The sequence below is a fragment of the Microtus oregoni genome, unplaced genomic scaffold (genome assembly GCF_018167655.1).
Source record: "Microtus oregoni isolate MIOR12 unplaced genomic scaffold, Mior012 000036F_ref0000092, whole genome shotgun sequence".
Classification (NCBI taxonomy): domain Eukaryota; kingdom Metazoa; phylum Chordata; class Mammalia; order Rodentia; family Cricetidae; genus Microtus; species Microtus oregoni.
The window spans coordinates 21,751,135-21,767,387 of NW_024543095.1; the positions used below are offsets into that span (position 1 = coordinate 21,751,135).

General features: G+C 37.5%; 1 protein-coding gene across 1 annotated transcript in view; it reads left to right on the forward strand.

Annotated features, from left to right (window-relative positions):
• Positions 1-294: 294 nt before the first annotated feature.
• Spef2 (sperm flagellar 2) overlaps positions 295-16,253 on the forward strand; it is a 153,404-nt gene continuing 137,445 nt past the window's right edge. The window contains exons 1-2 of the mRNA XM_041631128.1: positions 295-401; positions 13,940-14,042. Of these exons, the coding sequence (XP_041487062.1) occupies positions 344-401; positions 13,940-14,042 (161 nt within the window). The 5' untranslated portion in view covers positions 295-343. The remainder of the gene's footprint in view (positions 402-13,939; positions 14,043-16,253) is intronic.

Consider the following 16,253-nt stretch of genomic DNA (forward strand, 5'->3'; position numbering starts at 1 on the left):
CAAGTAACTCTGTATAGTCTACCCTTAGATAATTACAGAAGAGAGATAAAGGTTTTTAATTTAACTGATGATGATTTTTGTATTATAATTCCTGTTCAGACTCTTGGAATCTTGTTCACCATCATAAGCTCGGGTCTTACAAGCCAGTAGGGGGCAGACAACAATTTCGGATGTCTTTGACTGGGCTCCTGTGTCTCCTCCTCTCTGCCTGGGTTACCTAACTCCAGCCGGGAAACGCTTCCTTAGCAACTGGTTGCCCTGGGAAACGGGAAGATGCAGTCCTACTGACCACATTCCTGGCAAATTCCTAGCACCTACTAGCGGTCAAAGGCGCCAGAGAACTATGTCGGAGATCCTGTGCCAGTGGCTCAACCGGGAGTTGAAGGTGTCCAGGACCGTGAGTGAGTGACCACAGCCTAGGGCAAGCGACGAGGGGAATATGGGGGGGGGGGGGGGTGCGCTGATAGAAAGTGGCTAGCAGCGCCCCACAGTGCAGGCCAGCACTCCTCAGTCCTCCCTAGACACCTGGGGCCTTCTCATTGCATCCTGCCTCTGGCATTTCCCTTCAGATTTCCTGACCTATTCTGTATTTCTAAGCAGTCAGGGATGCTTCAGTTCGAGGCACTGGTCTGCTCCTATGGGGAGGAAACCTTGTTCGTGTAGCAGTCTGACTCAGACTTTGCTTCCCAGTTAACTCTCTCTAGTAAATAGTAAACGGGTCGATGTTGAATATATTAACATTTGCCGGTTTTAGGAACTTTCGTCTCAGTTTACAAACGGTAGCTGTTTGTTGAGGTGATTCCTTTTCTACTTTTCTAAGTTAACGTTAGTTAATTTTATTGAAGGCACAAAGATGTGCCCTAAAGTCTTAAAGTTTTATGGCCCAGAAAATCCCAAACACTTCAGATTTGGTGAGAACCAACACTCCCAAGTCTAGCAGGTCAGTATGCTCTTTCTCTTCTCCGGGGGAGGGGGAGACACTCATTTTCAAGTCCTATGGATTTTCTTCAAGGCAAGACATTTTCAGGACAAATAATTTCAATCTGTCTTCCCAGAGGAACCCTTGCCTCCCTGACAGTTGCTACCGAGGTGGGCAGCGTTGCCAGTTCAGCCCTGGGTCATCCCTGCTAGGGCAGTAGTGTTTGTGCAGGTGGGACATATTCACTGACAGCCTAAGGATCTTCAACACACAGCAGCCCAAGTTGCATTTCTTGAGGCATAATTTTAGGCTTATTCTTTGCTAAGCTGCCTCCACCCTGTTATGAGCAATAATGAATTCTTTCTCAGTGATCTGTCTCTTTGTACCTCTGAGAGTTTCTCTGCTCAAATATGATACTAAAGTCAGGACAGTATTTAGCAATTCTTCTTTCTCTCTCACCAAATCGCCCGAAAATGCAATATCACACATGAAGTTGCACTATTCTGAGATACCAGTTGCACAACCTAACTTAATTAATTTAAGTTCTTAGCTTAAGTTAATTAACTTATTTGATAATAAAATCTATACCATTTCCTTAAGTCCTAAGGAGCCTTGTATAATAAAACTCTTTTGGAAAATGTAAATAAAATTAATCATCAACATGAAAACACTAGATGCTGTTATAATATTAATAAGTTTGAGAAATTTGGTTTTGGAAGGAAGTATGACTTCATTCTGTGAAGATTAAAAGCTTGGAGACATTTTAAATAAAAATTATAATGCCACAAGCTGTGAGTGGAAAATTCCCAGCATCTTTTTTCCTCAAGTATAAATCTGGAAATTGTTAGCAGAGACACCCCCATGCTAATTTCATTTTAAACACTAGCAATGCAGCCATTGCTGAATCCCAATTGCTGCAAGATGTCTGAGGAGACAGCCTGGTGTAGCCAAATTATACATCCAGAGTACAGGGAATATATTCAGTTGTGTTTGTTATCCAGAGAGGATTCTGGTGGACCTAAGACAACAGACTCTTACAGAAGAGTTCTGTGGAGTGTGGTGGAAGATTTTGAATACTTTGTAAACATATGGTGTAAACAAACAGTGTAAGTTGAAGAAGGTAATTTGGTCATTCCTGGGTAAAGGCTGTGTAAGAGCAAGGGATCAGAGTGTGGACTGTCTGGCTCTAAATATCTTCTTCACCATTATGAACCAGTAGCCTAAAGTTCATTGTACTAAGAAGAGTATGTGTAATGATGCTTCCTCAGTGCATCAAGGTTAAATGGCATAATACACATAAAACACCAAATAGTACTTGGGGCGGGCATAGTGAATAAAAATCTCACTTGTCATCTTCATTCGTCTTAAAAAGCATCAACATAGGATATTTGAACAAGGATATATATTGTTGTGTTGATTCTGAAAGAGAAATAATCTGAACAGCCATAAATAGAGTAATAATTGCACACACCACATTCTCTTATACTATGAATTACTGTGAAACTATTGAATAATAAATGGGATACATGTTTCAATATCACAGATTTTGTGTATTTATTTGAGTTAAAATATTATAGCTTATTGTAGTTGGTATAATTACAGTTTTATCAGGCATTGGGGAAAAGAAACACATGTACTGTGCTGTATTAACTATATTGTTAACATGCCCATAATTTTTCATATTGTGATTTATTTTAACATAATGGAAGTATGTAAAGATATAATCCAGAATGTCAATACAGGTTACTCTGAGGAAGCATTCCTCATTGCCTTCACGCATTTCCACTATTTGGATTGAGCTAGTGTTGCTTTTAGAATTTAAAAGGAATGTTCAATATAGTATTGAAATGAGAAGTTCAAAATTGGAAGTCAAACTTCTTAAAAATAAGAGAAAAAACTTTAGTTGAAATATGTATGCTTTCATAATAAAGTATTTTATGAACTCATTGAAAGGTTATTTTCTCAAATAAAAAATGTAGTGGAAACATTAAGAACATAGTTACAGGCTACTGATTATTTATAAGGTAGACTATGCTAAGACATTTTATACAATTTTTTATTTTATGTTAAAAAAGCATAAAAGCAATGTCTCCAAGTAAAGATGATAATGAGAATATTTGGGAATTGGTCAAGGATATACAGTTAATCATTGTCAAGCTAAGTTATTAACCTAGATATGACTTTTGTTCTTAGGCACTATGTTTTACACTTAGGAATATTTATTAGTATCTATTGGTCTTCTAAGCATTCATTTAAACTCACTTTTAAGGGCATTCATTCAATTTGGATTTTTTTCTTTTAAAGTATTGAATTCTAACCCTTAGCTTTTCTGGCAAGTTATAAGGTTCAATTTCCAGATGGCTAGAGAGCAAAGGTGGACTTATTAGTGTCTGATTAGAAGTGGTTCAGTCCATTCATTGCTTGCTCATCAAAAATCAAAACAAAACAAAAACCAAACGTAACAAAAATCAAACAAACAAGCAAACAAAACAAAAGCCAAAACCAAGATGAGGATGCCATGTAATTTGCTTAAGAGACAGTCAAGGAGAATTGATTTCTAGGTTATCTTGACAGCTAGGTTCTGAACGTCCTTGCTTATTCATGGCAGAGAAAGGACATCCCAATAATATAAATTGAGATTAGTTATATTCCACTTGGGCAGGTGGCGGTGTATGTTCTTGGGAGTCCCTGGAGAGTTGATTAATCCTAAGGCGGGAAGACTCCAATCTAGCCAATAAAACCTAACAATCTTCATTATGATATATTAAATTGAATCATTTTCCTTGAAAATAATGAATATTTGTATAACTTAATAGGATTTCTTAAACTACAATACAATATATTATCCAAAATGATAATTGTAATTCAAGAATTACTATATATACTATAATATATAATACTATATATATTATAACGATAGATAAATTTATTGGCATGTCCTTCAATTAATTTTTAATATTTTTATTTTTTCAGGTAAACTCTGATTATACTCTTTCCATTCCTAACTCCTTCCATATCCTTCTCCTGTCCTACTTCATGTTGTTTCTTAAAACAAAAATAAAACAAAGTATGCACATTACACACACACACACACACACACACACACACACACACACACTCACCATGGAATCCTTATAGCTGTCCAGCTATCAGTGAGTATGAGACTTGCCCTGGATTGTTATTGGTAATAACCAGTGTCACTCAATGGAAGACAACTATTTTCCCCTGTCCCAGCTCTCAGTCACAAAAAAGCACCTTGGTTAAGGGTCAAATTTGTGTCCACTTCTCTTTCCCCATCCTGGGCTTCTGTCTGGCTTGACCCTGTGCAGTTCTCGTACACGCTGTCACAGTTTTAAATTCACAAGTGCCTCAGTACTGTTATGTGTAGTAAATTCTAGTGCCTTGAGGTCTTCCATCACCTCTGGCTCTTACAGTTTTTCCACCTACTTTTCAGCATTGACCTCTGAGACTTAAGGGGAGGAATTTGATAAAGAAGGCTCAAAGTCTCTCACTCTCCATAGTTGTAGGTCTCTGTGTTAGTTGCCATTCACGGCAAGAATTGATTTTATAATTAACAATGAGTGGCATAGAATTAATATCACTGAAAAGTCTGCCGTAAGTTCTCTATGAGGTTATTATTTACTTTCTTACTTTTGTGTGGTGCATTTGTATGTATGTATGTGTGCACCTATCAGTGGAGGAGGTATATGTCAGGTCTCTACTATGCTCTTCATCCCACTTTTTAAAAGATGTAATTTCTCATTGAACCTGAGTTTGTTTCAGATAAACTGACTGGCAAGTGTGTTCCAGGGTACAAGCTATCTGTACATCAAGTGCCAAAGTATCAGACACACACCAACATCCCAAACTTTCTACATGGGTGCTGGAGTTGTAAATTTACATTCTCATAGTTTTGCAGCAAGTACTTTACCCCTGAGCCATCTCGCCAACACTACACTCAGTTATTCTACAGAATAAATGTTGCCTCTCTTTCCTTAAGAGCAAATGAGTATCAGATTTCTACAACAGAAATTCTGCATAAATGACATATGCTGTGTTGGCTATTTTTGTGTCAACTTTGCACAAGATAGAGTCATTGGAGAGGAGGAAGCCTCAGTTGAGAAAATGTCTCCGTAAGATCTGTCTGTAAGCAAACCTGTTGGGTATTTTCCTATTTAATGATTGATGTGGGAGGGCCCAGCCCATTATGGGTAGGGCCACACCTGAACTACTGATCTGGGTTCTATAAGAAAGCAGGCTGATTTTGGAAGTCAGTGCAGTGGTTCCTCAATTACCACAAGACTCCTCTAGACCACTCTTGGGCATATACCGAAATGATGCTGAATCATACTACAAGGATATTTGCTCAGCTATGCTCACAGCCACTTCATTCATGATAGAAACAACCTGAACATGACTCTATTGAGCAATGGGTAAAGAAAATGTGGTGCATTTACATGCTGCACTATTGCTCCACTGTTAAGAACGAGGGCACAAGGGAATATGAAGGCAAATAGATGAACAAGAAAAAAAATCATCCTGAGAGTTAACCCAGACCAATAAAGACAAACACGGTATGTTCTCACTCATAAGTAGGTATTAGCTATAAAATAAAGGATAACTATGCTACAATCCACAGACCAGAGCGATTAGGTAACAAAGAATGGTCATTAAGGGACATCCAGGTCCCCGAGAAGGGGAAATAGAAGAAATTTTGTGAGTGGACTGAGAGCAGGTGGGCATGAAAATATGAACTTTCAGGTTGGGTGGGCACAGAGCAAAAGAGTACTGAGGGGAATTATGGGGGAAGGCATTTTGGCATTGGAGGAAGCCTGAGTCCAGTGAGTCTGCAGGGAGAGCCCAGTTTAAACTCCCAGCAATAGTGGAAAAGTAGCTTGAACCGGTCATCTCCTGTGGTCCGTTTGGTCCTGGCCCTGTTGCCATCAGAAAACTGCGATCCAGAAAAGTGATGGAAGCAGCTGTATGTAGAGACCAACAGCCAAATATTAGGCAGGGTTCAGGAAGCCTGCAGAGGAGGAGTAGAAAGGAGTGTAGGAGCCAGAGGTGTCAAGGATACCAAGGAAGGCTCACACATTCAACTAATCTGGGGCTCCTAAACACTGAACCAACAACCAGGGAGCCTGCATGGGACCTGGGCACTCTGCATACATGTTATAGTTGTGTAGCTTGGTCCTGTTGTGGGACCCCTATTATTGGAAACAGGGGATGTCTCAGACTCTTTTAGTGACTTTTCACACCCCACTTCTCATAATGGGTTGCATTGCCCAGCCTTGATACATGGGAAGGTGCTTAATCTTACTGTAACTTGATATGCCATGTTTTATTGATACTCATGGGAGATAGGCCCTTTCCTGGATGGAGGTAAGGGAAGAGGATTGGGGGTGGGAGGGAGGGAGGGATGTGAGAGAGGGATGAGGAGGGGGCATCGGTGTAAAATAAATAGATTAATTTTTAAAAAGAAGAGGAAAAGAAAGCAGGCTGTGCAAGCCATGGGAAGCAAGCGCCCTCTGTGGCCTCTACAGCTTCTGCCTCCAGGTTCCATTCTTGTTTGCGTTCCTTTCCTGCTTTCTTGACTTCCTTCAGTGATGGACAATGGATGTGAAAGCAAATAAGCTCTTTCCTCCTCAACTTGCTTTTGGTCATGGTGTTTCATCATAGCAATAGCAACCCTAAAGAAGATATATGGCTTCAAATTATTTGCATAGATCAGATTAATCATAAAGAGAATCATACCTAACAGTGCATGTCTCTTAGGCTCTGACTATGGATAAATTGAAAAATCTAAGTAAACTTATCATGTGTATTTTAATATCTTCTATGGTCATAAACATTATTATGGATACTATCATGGCACACTAAAGAGAAAGTTGCATCCAGAAAATCAGTATTTCTATGTCTTAATATTGCAAATAGGAATAACTATCTCTAGGTCCTATTTTATGTCCCAGGGAAGTCATAACCAATGTGTATTTGAGAAGATAGCAGGTAATCATTAATAGCCAGTAACAACCCGGCTGACATCTGCTAGATACTCAGTAACCTGTATTTCAATTTTTTCTAATTTCTCACTTTAGAATATTTCCCAGCATGGTTTCTGTCAGAAAACATATTTCACGGCATAGATGAGAGAAACAAAAGTAAATCATTACTTTCCATTGAACTGTGTCTTGAGAAGGCAACTTGAGCCTTTGAAATCTCAGCTTTGTGAGTGAGGAAGCTCAAGCAAGTTCTTTGGATTTCTCTGATACTAAGCATGGTAGATTTTATAATATGAAATGCCAATTTCTTATGAAGAAAAGGCCATTAGACTAAGTATTATCGGAAAATTGACATGATTCATAACTTTGTTTCCTGACATAATCAAAGGAAAACACATTTATAGATCAAATTGCTTGTCATCAATCAGAATTATCTGTTATCAGACAGTCCTTAAATCAAGCCATTGCTTGTTTTTTTTATTATGTTTTTGAGGGACACATTTTATCAATATATTGATAAAAAAGAGATTAGATTATATTTGCTTCATACTTCTCACCCCAAATATTTACGAAAGACACACTGCTTAAAAAGATTCTCTAGTTTCCTTCTATAACCAAAAGCTCCTGAACTTTTAATCATTGTAAATTCTTCTGTTATGAGAGTATCATTGTTGTATTGTCAATTAGTAAGCACAAAGAATATAGTTCACATGGTATTTTAATTAAATAGTTCAATTTTGTATTTTTTCAAATATACTAGGCTCCTTGTTTTTATTTTTTTAATAGTTAGGTTTTTACAAATGTCCAATTTAGTCTTTCTATGTTAAATAGTAGTTCTTGAGAATTGGCTTGAATTTATGGGCCTACTCTGTTGTTCATTTGGTTTGTTTTTTTGAGACAGATTTGCCCATCCCTGCCTTAGGTGTCCTAGAATAAATAGTAATCCATCTGTCTCAGCCCTAAGTGTTAGGATTACTGGGCTTCACCACCATGCTCAGATGGTTATACATTATTGAGATATTTTTGTAGGTTTGTTTTAAATCTGATTTTACTTTTTAAAATGGAGCTATATAAATAGAACTACTGAATACATATTTTATGATATATTGTGATTTACCATATTATAAATAATATGATTTTACATCTAAAAAGGAATCTCAGACCTTGTCACATTTTGACAGTCCCCATTAAAACTTATGTGAAAATTTAATTTCTTTCCTGATGCTGTTCACAGTTATAAGTTTAATAGATGTTTAGGTCATGCGGGTGCTGCCTTCATTGAGTTGGTCTGCTAATTTTTAGAAATGTGAGAGAAGATTTTAAATGGACTGTCTCTAGATACCTTCCTCTTTTCAGTGTCAGAGTCATTAAAGACCATATTGCTTCTGGTAGAAAATATTATATCTGTATTATCTAGTTCCTAAGCAGCATTTTTCTTTAGTACAAGACAGAATCCTCTCACTAGAAATCAATACAGCAAGTGTAAAACCAGCCAGCATTGGGTAAACCAGAGCTAATGTTTTAAGACCAGGGATTCATGATAATAATGATACCAAATATTTTAATGATTGAAATTCTATGAATTAAGATTTCATTTCCAATATAAATCTTGAGATTCTGATAAAATCTTCCTTCAGAGGAGGAAACTGTAAAGGTCAGCTATCTTTATCATCTGAAGGGAAAATGGTCAAGGTACTCCAGGCAAAAGCCACAGGTCACAGCTGCAGCTGGCTGAAGCATGTTTGAGTGGCTGCAAGGTGAGAATGTATGCAGCCTCTTTTTGAGGGTGTTAGGAAGGACTTGGGCTACCAGTGAGTGTTTTTGAGGAAGATTCTTGGAAACGGTGCTTTCCCCTGAGTCCAATCCTCTCAAAAACTAGCAAATTCTCTGATTTTATTCCTTAATGTCATACCTAGCAACAGGGAGAAGAAAGCAGAGCACAGTAATGGTCAATGAGAAAGCAGTCATCATGAATAAATGCTGGCCATATTAGGGAATCTTTGGTCCTATTAGTGTTCTGGACAGCTGTTGTGAGGAGTGGCTTGTTTCCTGGCTGCCAGGCAGCTCAGACCTGAAATAATCGCACAGAAACTATTATTATTAAAACACTGCTTGGCCCATTAGCTCTAGCTTCTTATTGGCTAAGACTTATATCTTAATTTAACCCATTTCTAGTAATCGGTATATAGCCATGTGGCTGTGGCTTACTGGGTAAAGTTCCTAGCATCTGTCTCCGGTGGGGCTACATGGCTTCTCTCTGCCTCTGCCTCCTTTCTCCCAGCATTCAGCTTAGTTTTCCCTGCCTACCTCTATTCCTTGCACAGGCCCAAGACAGTTTCTTTATTAACCATTGGTATTCACAGCATACAGAGGGGAATCCCACATCAGACAGCTTCTCGGTTTTGTCTCTGTGCAGACATAATTTCAATAGGTTTGTTGTTTGATCCACCGGGACCACAAACCAAACTTATCTGCAGTTAGTATGCTGTGAAATTGGTTATGCTCACAAGAAGGCCAAGGTCTTTCTGTGAGTGCTGGCCAGCTCCGAGGAATGCAGAGGCTTCTTAGAAACAGGCCATTTTCCAGCTGCCAGCAGTGGCCTTTATCTCTTTCAAAGGAAAATAAATTTGCTTGATTTTCAAACATGCACTTGAGATGTAGATAGGATCTTTCCTCCTGTCACAGGGAGCAAATGCCACCGAGCATAGAGTGACATGGACTGTGGTCTTTTTATCAACAATCTCTAAGCCAGAATTTTCTGAAATTTGTCATTTATTTGGTTGAAATATCTAACAAAGCATGTTATGGGAGCTGTTTAGTGTTTTTATTTCATTGAATACAAACCATCCAATATTTTTCTGTAAAAATCAACTGAGTCTGGATGTTTGATCAGAAATATGAAGATGTTGGTGCACCCCTCGCCGTCCTGAGTTCCTTGCTCATGGTGGGAGGTCCTTGGACTTCCCACAGGGCAGGGAACCCTGACTGCTCTTCAGGCTGATGAGGGAGGGAGAGTTAATCGGGGAAGGGGGAGGGAAGTGGGAGGCGGTGGCGGGGAGGAGGCAGAAATCAAAAATAAATAAATAAATAAACAAACAAACACATAAATACATAAATACATAAATAGAAATATGAAGATGTTATATTCTACCTGGCCCTAAGGATGAGCTCATGTCTGGTTTCAGGGCAATTTTATATGTTTGCTTTCTGGACAGTGAAACACCCTTTGGAGAAACGTTCATGCAACATCACCATTGAAGATCTATTACTGAGTATGTAGACTGTATAGCTAACATGACCCACTGTCTTTCTAGAAGAGTATAATCATGACAATAAAATCTCCTCTGAACACACTGTGGCTCAGTCATGACTCCAGGAACTTTATGTGCAATGTCTCATTTAATTCTCACATCATTCTTTATGGACGACGGTCCAGTCTTCCTATTTTACACATAAAAAAAACTATGGCTTTTAATTAGGTAAGGTAAAGTGTTGTGTACACAGACCAAGCCCCTTCTTGTATAGCCTTAGCTTCCACTTTGTACTGTGAATGTTTTTAAGTGTGTTCTCCAGCTAGTACTGGGTCAGACTGATAGAAAAGCACACGGGCCATTTCACCTGCTGCTGGAGCATGACAGACCTATCATAGAAGATGACATTAAAGATTTTGGTCCCATGTCAGTTTCAGTGTTGAGCACCAGACCTATGGCTTGCATGGTTGCACATGGGACTGAGTTTCTGCTTAACAACCTCGATCCCAGATGATAAATAACCTGTGTTAAAGATGAGTAGTGCCCCTTGCATGTTTCTTAAATTATTTACTATTTATAGTCCTGGAGTAAACTTGCCACTTCTTCACATTGGGAATGCCAACTGGTAGTAGAGTTAATCCAGGGAGGTGAATACTATGAAATGAGTCATACTATTAAGTGATATTGAATGGGAAGAAAAAAAAATCACAACTGAATTAAAAAGAACAACACCTTCCCTGACTATGACTTTCCCTGAATTAGCCTTTGCTTATGCTCCTCCCTTGCTTTTTGTCTTGTTATGTCCTGTTAGTGTGTATTAATGTTTATTCAACATTGATAAGAGAATACTTCATTTTAATCTGCATATCCATAATGTTCATGCTTTTTTTTCCTTTCCCTTTCTTTGCCTCATTGTTTGCATGTATTCTTTCCTGTTTTTTTCATTTTGTATCGTCTTCTTTGTTGCTCTTACTGTTTAATGTATTTTTTCTCAGTGTAATTTTTCTTGCTGTCTATTACACGGTAAATCTGAAGTCCTTGTTGCATGAAAACCTGCTGACCAATGAATGTTTTATGTTATTTTCATTATGAACTATTCTGGCAATGAAATAACTGATTACTCTTTCTTTGACTTTAAGTCATAAACACTTCTATTTTATCTATATTTTTGTTGCATAATTAATATTCTCTGCAGTTTCAAATGAAGTGGATTATGAGTTTATTTTTAAGCAAGTCTTTTGGTAGCAAAAACATTGCTACTGACCATTTATTTGCTATATCAAGGGTGACAGGGTAGTATTAACCCACATCTGAGTTATTTGTAGGCTGAACTCCAGGCATTGGATTGGCATAAAAAGCACAGGGCAAGATACAGAGGGCAGCAGTCATGGGAGCAGACAGTGCAACTGCTTGTGCACAGAAAGCAAAGTGCCAAAAAATAGAACCCAAATTCCAAAAGGCTAGGACCTGGAAGAAATATATATATACAATCTGACAATGGCTCCAGATACAGTGACTTTGTTAAAAAACTAATAGAAGGGGGATGAATTACAGAAGAGGCTAGTGAGAAAACTGAAAAGAAAGATGCAATTAGCATGAGAGGTAGAATGGCCCATCATTGATAGTGGCAGCAGCCAGTAAACAGCTCTGTTGTGTGCCAGGAGTTCTTCAAGGGCATAGAAAGGAACCATAGAATTGGAGGCAATGATGTCACAGTTCTGTCCTATGGAGGAAGTAACCCTTGGGATTTTATTAGCTTTAGATAGCTGAAGAATCATATCATATGGCACTTTCATTTAATGAGAGATCATGCCAATCTTCACAAGTTTTTTTTCTGATGACATCACAAGTTAAGAACAGTGGGTACCATGGTTATGAAGGATGAGCTTATTTCATGGAGGTAATATGTACTATGAGTTATGAATTGTCATTCCAGAGGTGCTATAGGAATTCCTACCACCAGTAGCCTTTAAGTTACCCACCCACTTGGGTGTGGCCTCTTATATTATAAATGCCCATGTAAAGCACATGGTCGCCCTCTCGCCCTCTCTTCTGGCTGTGGGATTCGGTTGCTGCTCCCCCTTTGAGCAGAGGACAGTGATCTGTGAATCTATGCCTAAATAAATAACCTCTTATTATACTCAATTCGGAGCTAGTGTGGGATTTCTTTTTAACATCTCTCTTCATCTGGCACCCAACATGGGGCCTGAACCCACGACCCTGAGATTAAGAGTCTCATGCTCTACCGACGAGTTTACCTGGCAGCTGGGAAACAAACAGCTGCTCCTTATAACACAGAGGTGTCCACTCTTTAAAGGCAATTTCTTAAGGACAGGTATGACTGACTAGGAGCCCAAATTCATCAATGTTGAACACGTTCTGTGATGAGTAGCTTTAAGATAATGATCCGACTGGTGTCCTGAGCAAGCTTACTGAAGGCCATAGTGAGCACCAGATTTGTCACTTTAGAGGAAATTTCCATAAAGAACAGGTATTATCATTTTAACCCATCCTAAAAATTGGAATATTATTCAGATGAACTACTATAAGAACAAGTATCAAGGAAGTTTTATTTAAAATTGTGTCTTGGGGTCAGATGTGAAAACACTTCCTGTGGCCTAGGGTCCCCTGGGTGTTGCCTTTGAGAGCAGCTCACCTCATTCCTTACTACCACCCTCTTTGCATCCATACAAAAGGACATTTTTAAAAGAAAGAATAATTAAGAACTTGAAATATTTATATTTCTGTGTCTGGCTTGCCTTCGTGGCATAGTTTCCAGTTTCATTCATTTACCCGAAAATCCCATAATTTCAGTTTTCTCTACAATGGAAGAGATTATTATCTATATGTTCCATGTTTCATCATCTATTCCTCATTTGAAGGATATGTATGTGGTTTCCATTTCCTAGCTTATTGTGAATAGATTAACTAAATATGGCTGATGAGAGAGGATCTGTGGAATAGGATGTGGAATCCTTGAGGAAAATGCTGGGGAGTGATATTGCTAGGACATAGTAGACACGTTATTTCGTTTTTGTGAATTGGCCTCACCGTTTTACCTAGGTCTGTACCACCCTACAATCCCTCCAACAGTGACAAATTGTTCACTTTCCCATGTCCTCATCAGTATTTGCTGTCAGTTGTTTTGTTGACCTTAACTATTCTGACTGTAGAAAGATGAAATCTCAAAGTTGCCTTAATTTGCATTATACTAATTATTAAGGATGTTGAACATATTTAAAAATATTTATTAGTCATCTTTATTTCCTTTTAGAACTCTCTGTTCTGAGCTATTGCCATCACTCCACTGCAAATAAACTCGGCAGTGGTGATATGTCTGAACTATGAAACAAGATCCCAATTGTGTCCAATAAGGATTTTTTTAAAGTATGGATGATTTTAGTATATCTACTAACTTACAGGTTAAAATTAAATCTATATTTAAAAAATTAGATTGCATCTAAGTTGGAGTCTTTGCTTATGTATTTGGAGAACAGTTTCATAGACTACTTTGACAGTTTTATTAGATTAAGATTATTTATTAATTTAATTAGAAAAGATTTCCCACTTCTTTCAAAATTAGTTTACCATCAACTACTGGCTTATCTTTGGGGAACTTAATGTCTCTTGTTAAATCTTTTACATTGGTTATTAGAAGATGTTTCCATAAATATATCCAGGACATGATGTGTTTGTACTCAGTTATGCTGGCCTGACTATATACATCACAAAATAATTTACTATTTTATTTCCATTATTTTGAATTTCAGGTCCTAAGTCATTTGCAAAGGCATTTTCTAATGGCTATCTGATTGGAGAAGTTCTGTACAAGTTTGAACTTCAGAGTGATTTTGCAGAATTTTCAGAGAGCAGGTTAGTAAAGTTATTTTCTTCATCAAAAATTCAATATTTTTGGTCTTTGTTATCTGAAGAATACAAAGGAGAGGAATGAATATGTTTGCAACAAGTCTTCTTTCCATAAATAAGACTCTGTAGTCTTAGCCCAGATTTATCCATTTTTTGTTAGCACAGTGTTCTTATTTTGAGATTTTTATTTATTTTTATTTTATGTGTATGAGTGTTTGCTTGAATGTCTCTGCACCACATGCATATAGTGGCCACAGAAGCCAGAAGAAGGTGTCAAATCCCCTGAGACTAGAGTTGCAGACAATTGTAAGCTCCTTTGTGGATGCAGGGAATCAAGCCCTGATCCTCGGGAAGAATAACCAGCACCCTGAACTCCTGAGCCATCTCTCCAGCCCTGATTTATTTATGAGCTGAGACAGAATGCAAGCTAGGATCCTTGGCGATCAATCAGAATTATTGTGTTTTAAAAATATACAATAGGTTGATCCCGAATTTCCTGAGAAACCGCCACACTGCTTTCCAGAGTGGTTGCACAAGTTTGCATTCCCACCAGCAACGGGTGAGTGTACCCCTTTCTCCACAACCTCTCCAGCAAAGGCTATCATTGGTAGGTTTTTTTTTAGCCATTCTGACAGGTGTAAGATGGTATCTTAAAGTTGTCTTGATTTGCATTTCCCTGATCGCTAAGGAAGTTGAGCATGACCTTAAGTGTCTTTTGGCCGTTTGAACTTCTTCTGTTGAGAATTCTCTGTTCAGCTCAGTGCCCCATTTTATAATTGGGTTGATTGAACACTTTTAATGCTGCTTAAATGGGCCACACTAGTAGGAGCATGGAATACTGTGCTGTTGAGCGTGATTAGAACTGTGGGGCCCGACTCAAGAGGCTACAGAGGAGAAAAATATTAGTATGTGACCTAGAGACTGGTTTGTGATATTTTGGTGAAGAATGTGGCTGCTTTTTGCCCTTGTCCAAAAAGTCTGCCTGAGGATAACGTGAAGAACTTTTGGATTAATTTCATTGGCAGAGGAAACCCCCAAACAACCTAGTATTGACTCTGTTGTGTGGTTATTAGTGTTAACTCTGATGAAGATTTGTAAAGAAAAGGAGCAAGCTGAGCAAATAAAATACAAAATGTACAGATTGAAAAATAAATAAATAAATAAAAATAAATAAATAACTTCCTAGGTATACAGATATTATGAGATATTCTGAATATTTTTACTCTTATGCTGTCAATTAACTTTTTCTTCTATAAATATCAGATATCACAGCTCTCCAACTGGATTCATTTACTGTCATTTATAAGTTTACAGTATACATATATATAGTTCATAGATGGAATAAACAGAAATTCATAGTTAAAAAAATATACAATAGGACTAAACTATTAATAAAATTATACAATTTGTCTTAACAAAAATGTTGAAGCATAATTTTCGGCTTTAATTTGTCATTTGATAATTTATGTCTCAGTATGGTGGATTTTTGTATGGTTATATATTTGTGATACTAAGGCCCTGTTTTATATAAGCTTCCATTCTCTGGATTTACCCATTGTACATGGTATTTAGCAATGGGGTAAGAAAAAGGACACATTTTGTTTGTTTTTCCCACTTAAGATCAAGTCTCAAGGCTTGTCTATGTGCCTCTTTTCATTACTACTTACTTCCTGTAAATTTTCAATTACATGAGTATGACACACCATATTTTGATTAGCTGTAGATGTATGTTTGAGTTTTCTTTTGCTGGAATTATTATTTATTATGGATTTTGTATTGCATGCTTATGTTCTTATTACTTTTGAGTATTTATTCCTCTTGACTATATGACTAGAAATGCCATTGCTATGATACATATATATGTATATAATTACATATATATAATACATCCATATATTTATATAAAAGCACATATATGCTGTTTTATAAAAGCCACGATTTAAATTTACAGTAGCAGTATATGAGAGTTTTAGTTTTACTTCATTCTTATTAATATTTGTGGTTGTCTTTCTTCATATTATTTTTGTTGAAATTTGACTTTTTTCATATAGTAAATCCTATAACAGCTTCCCCTCGCCTAGTGTTCACAGATCTGCCCCACCCCTCCTTCCATTCATTATTACTATTCTAATAGGCTGAACTCGTGTTGCATTATGGTTTTTAAATTGCATTCCATGATCTCTGGTGATGTTAAATGTCTTTACATCTTATTATTAA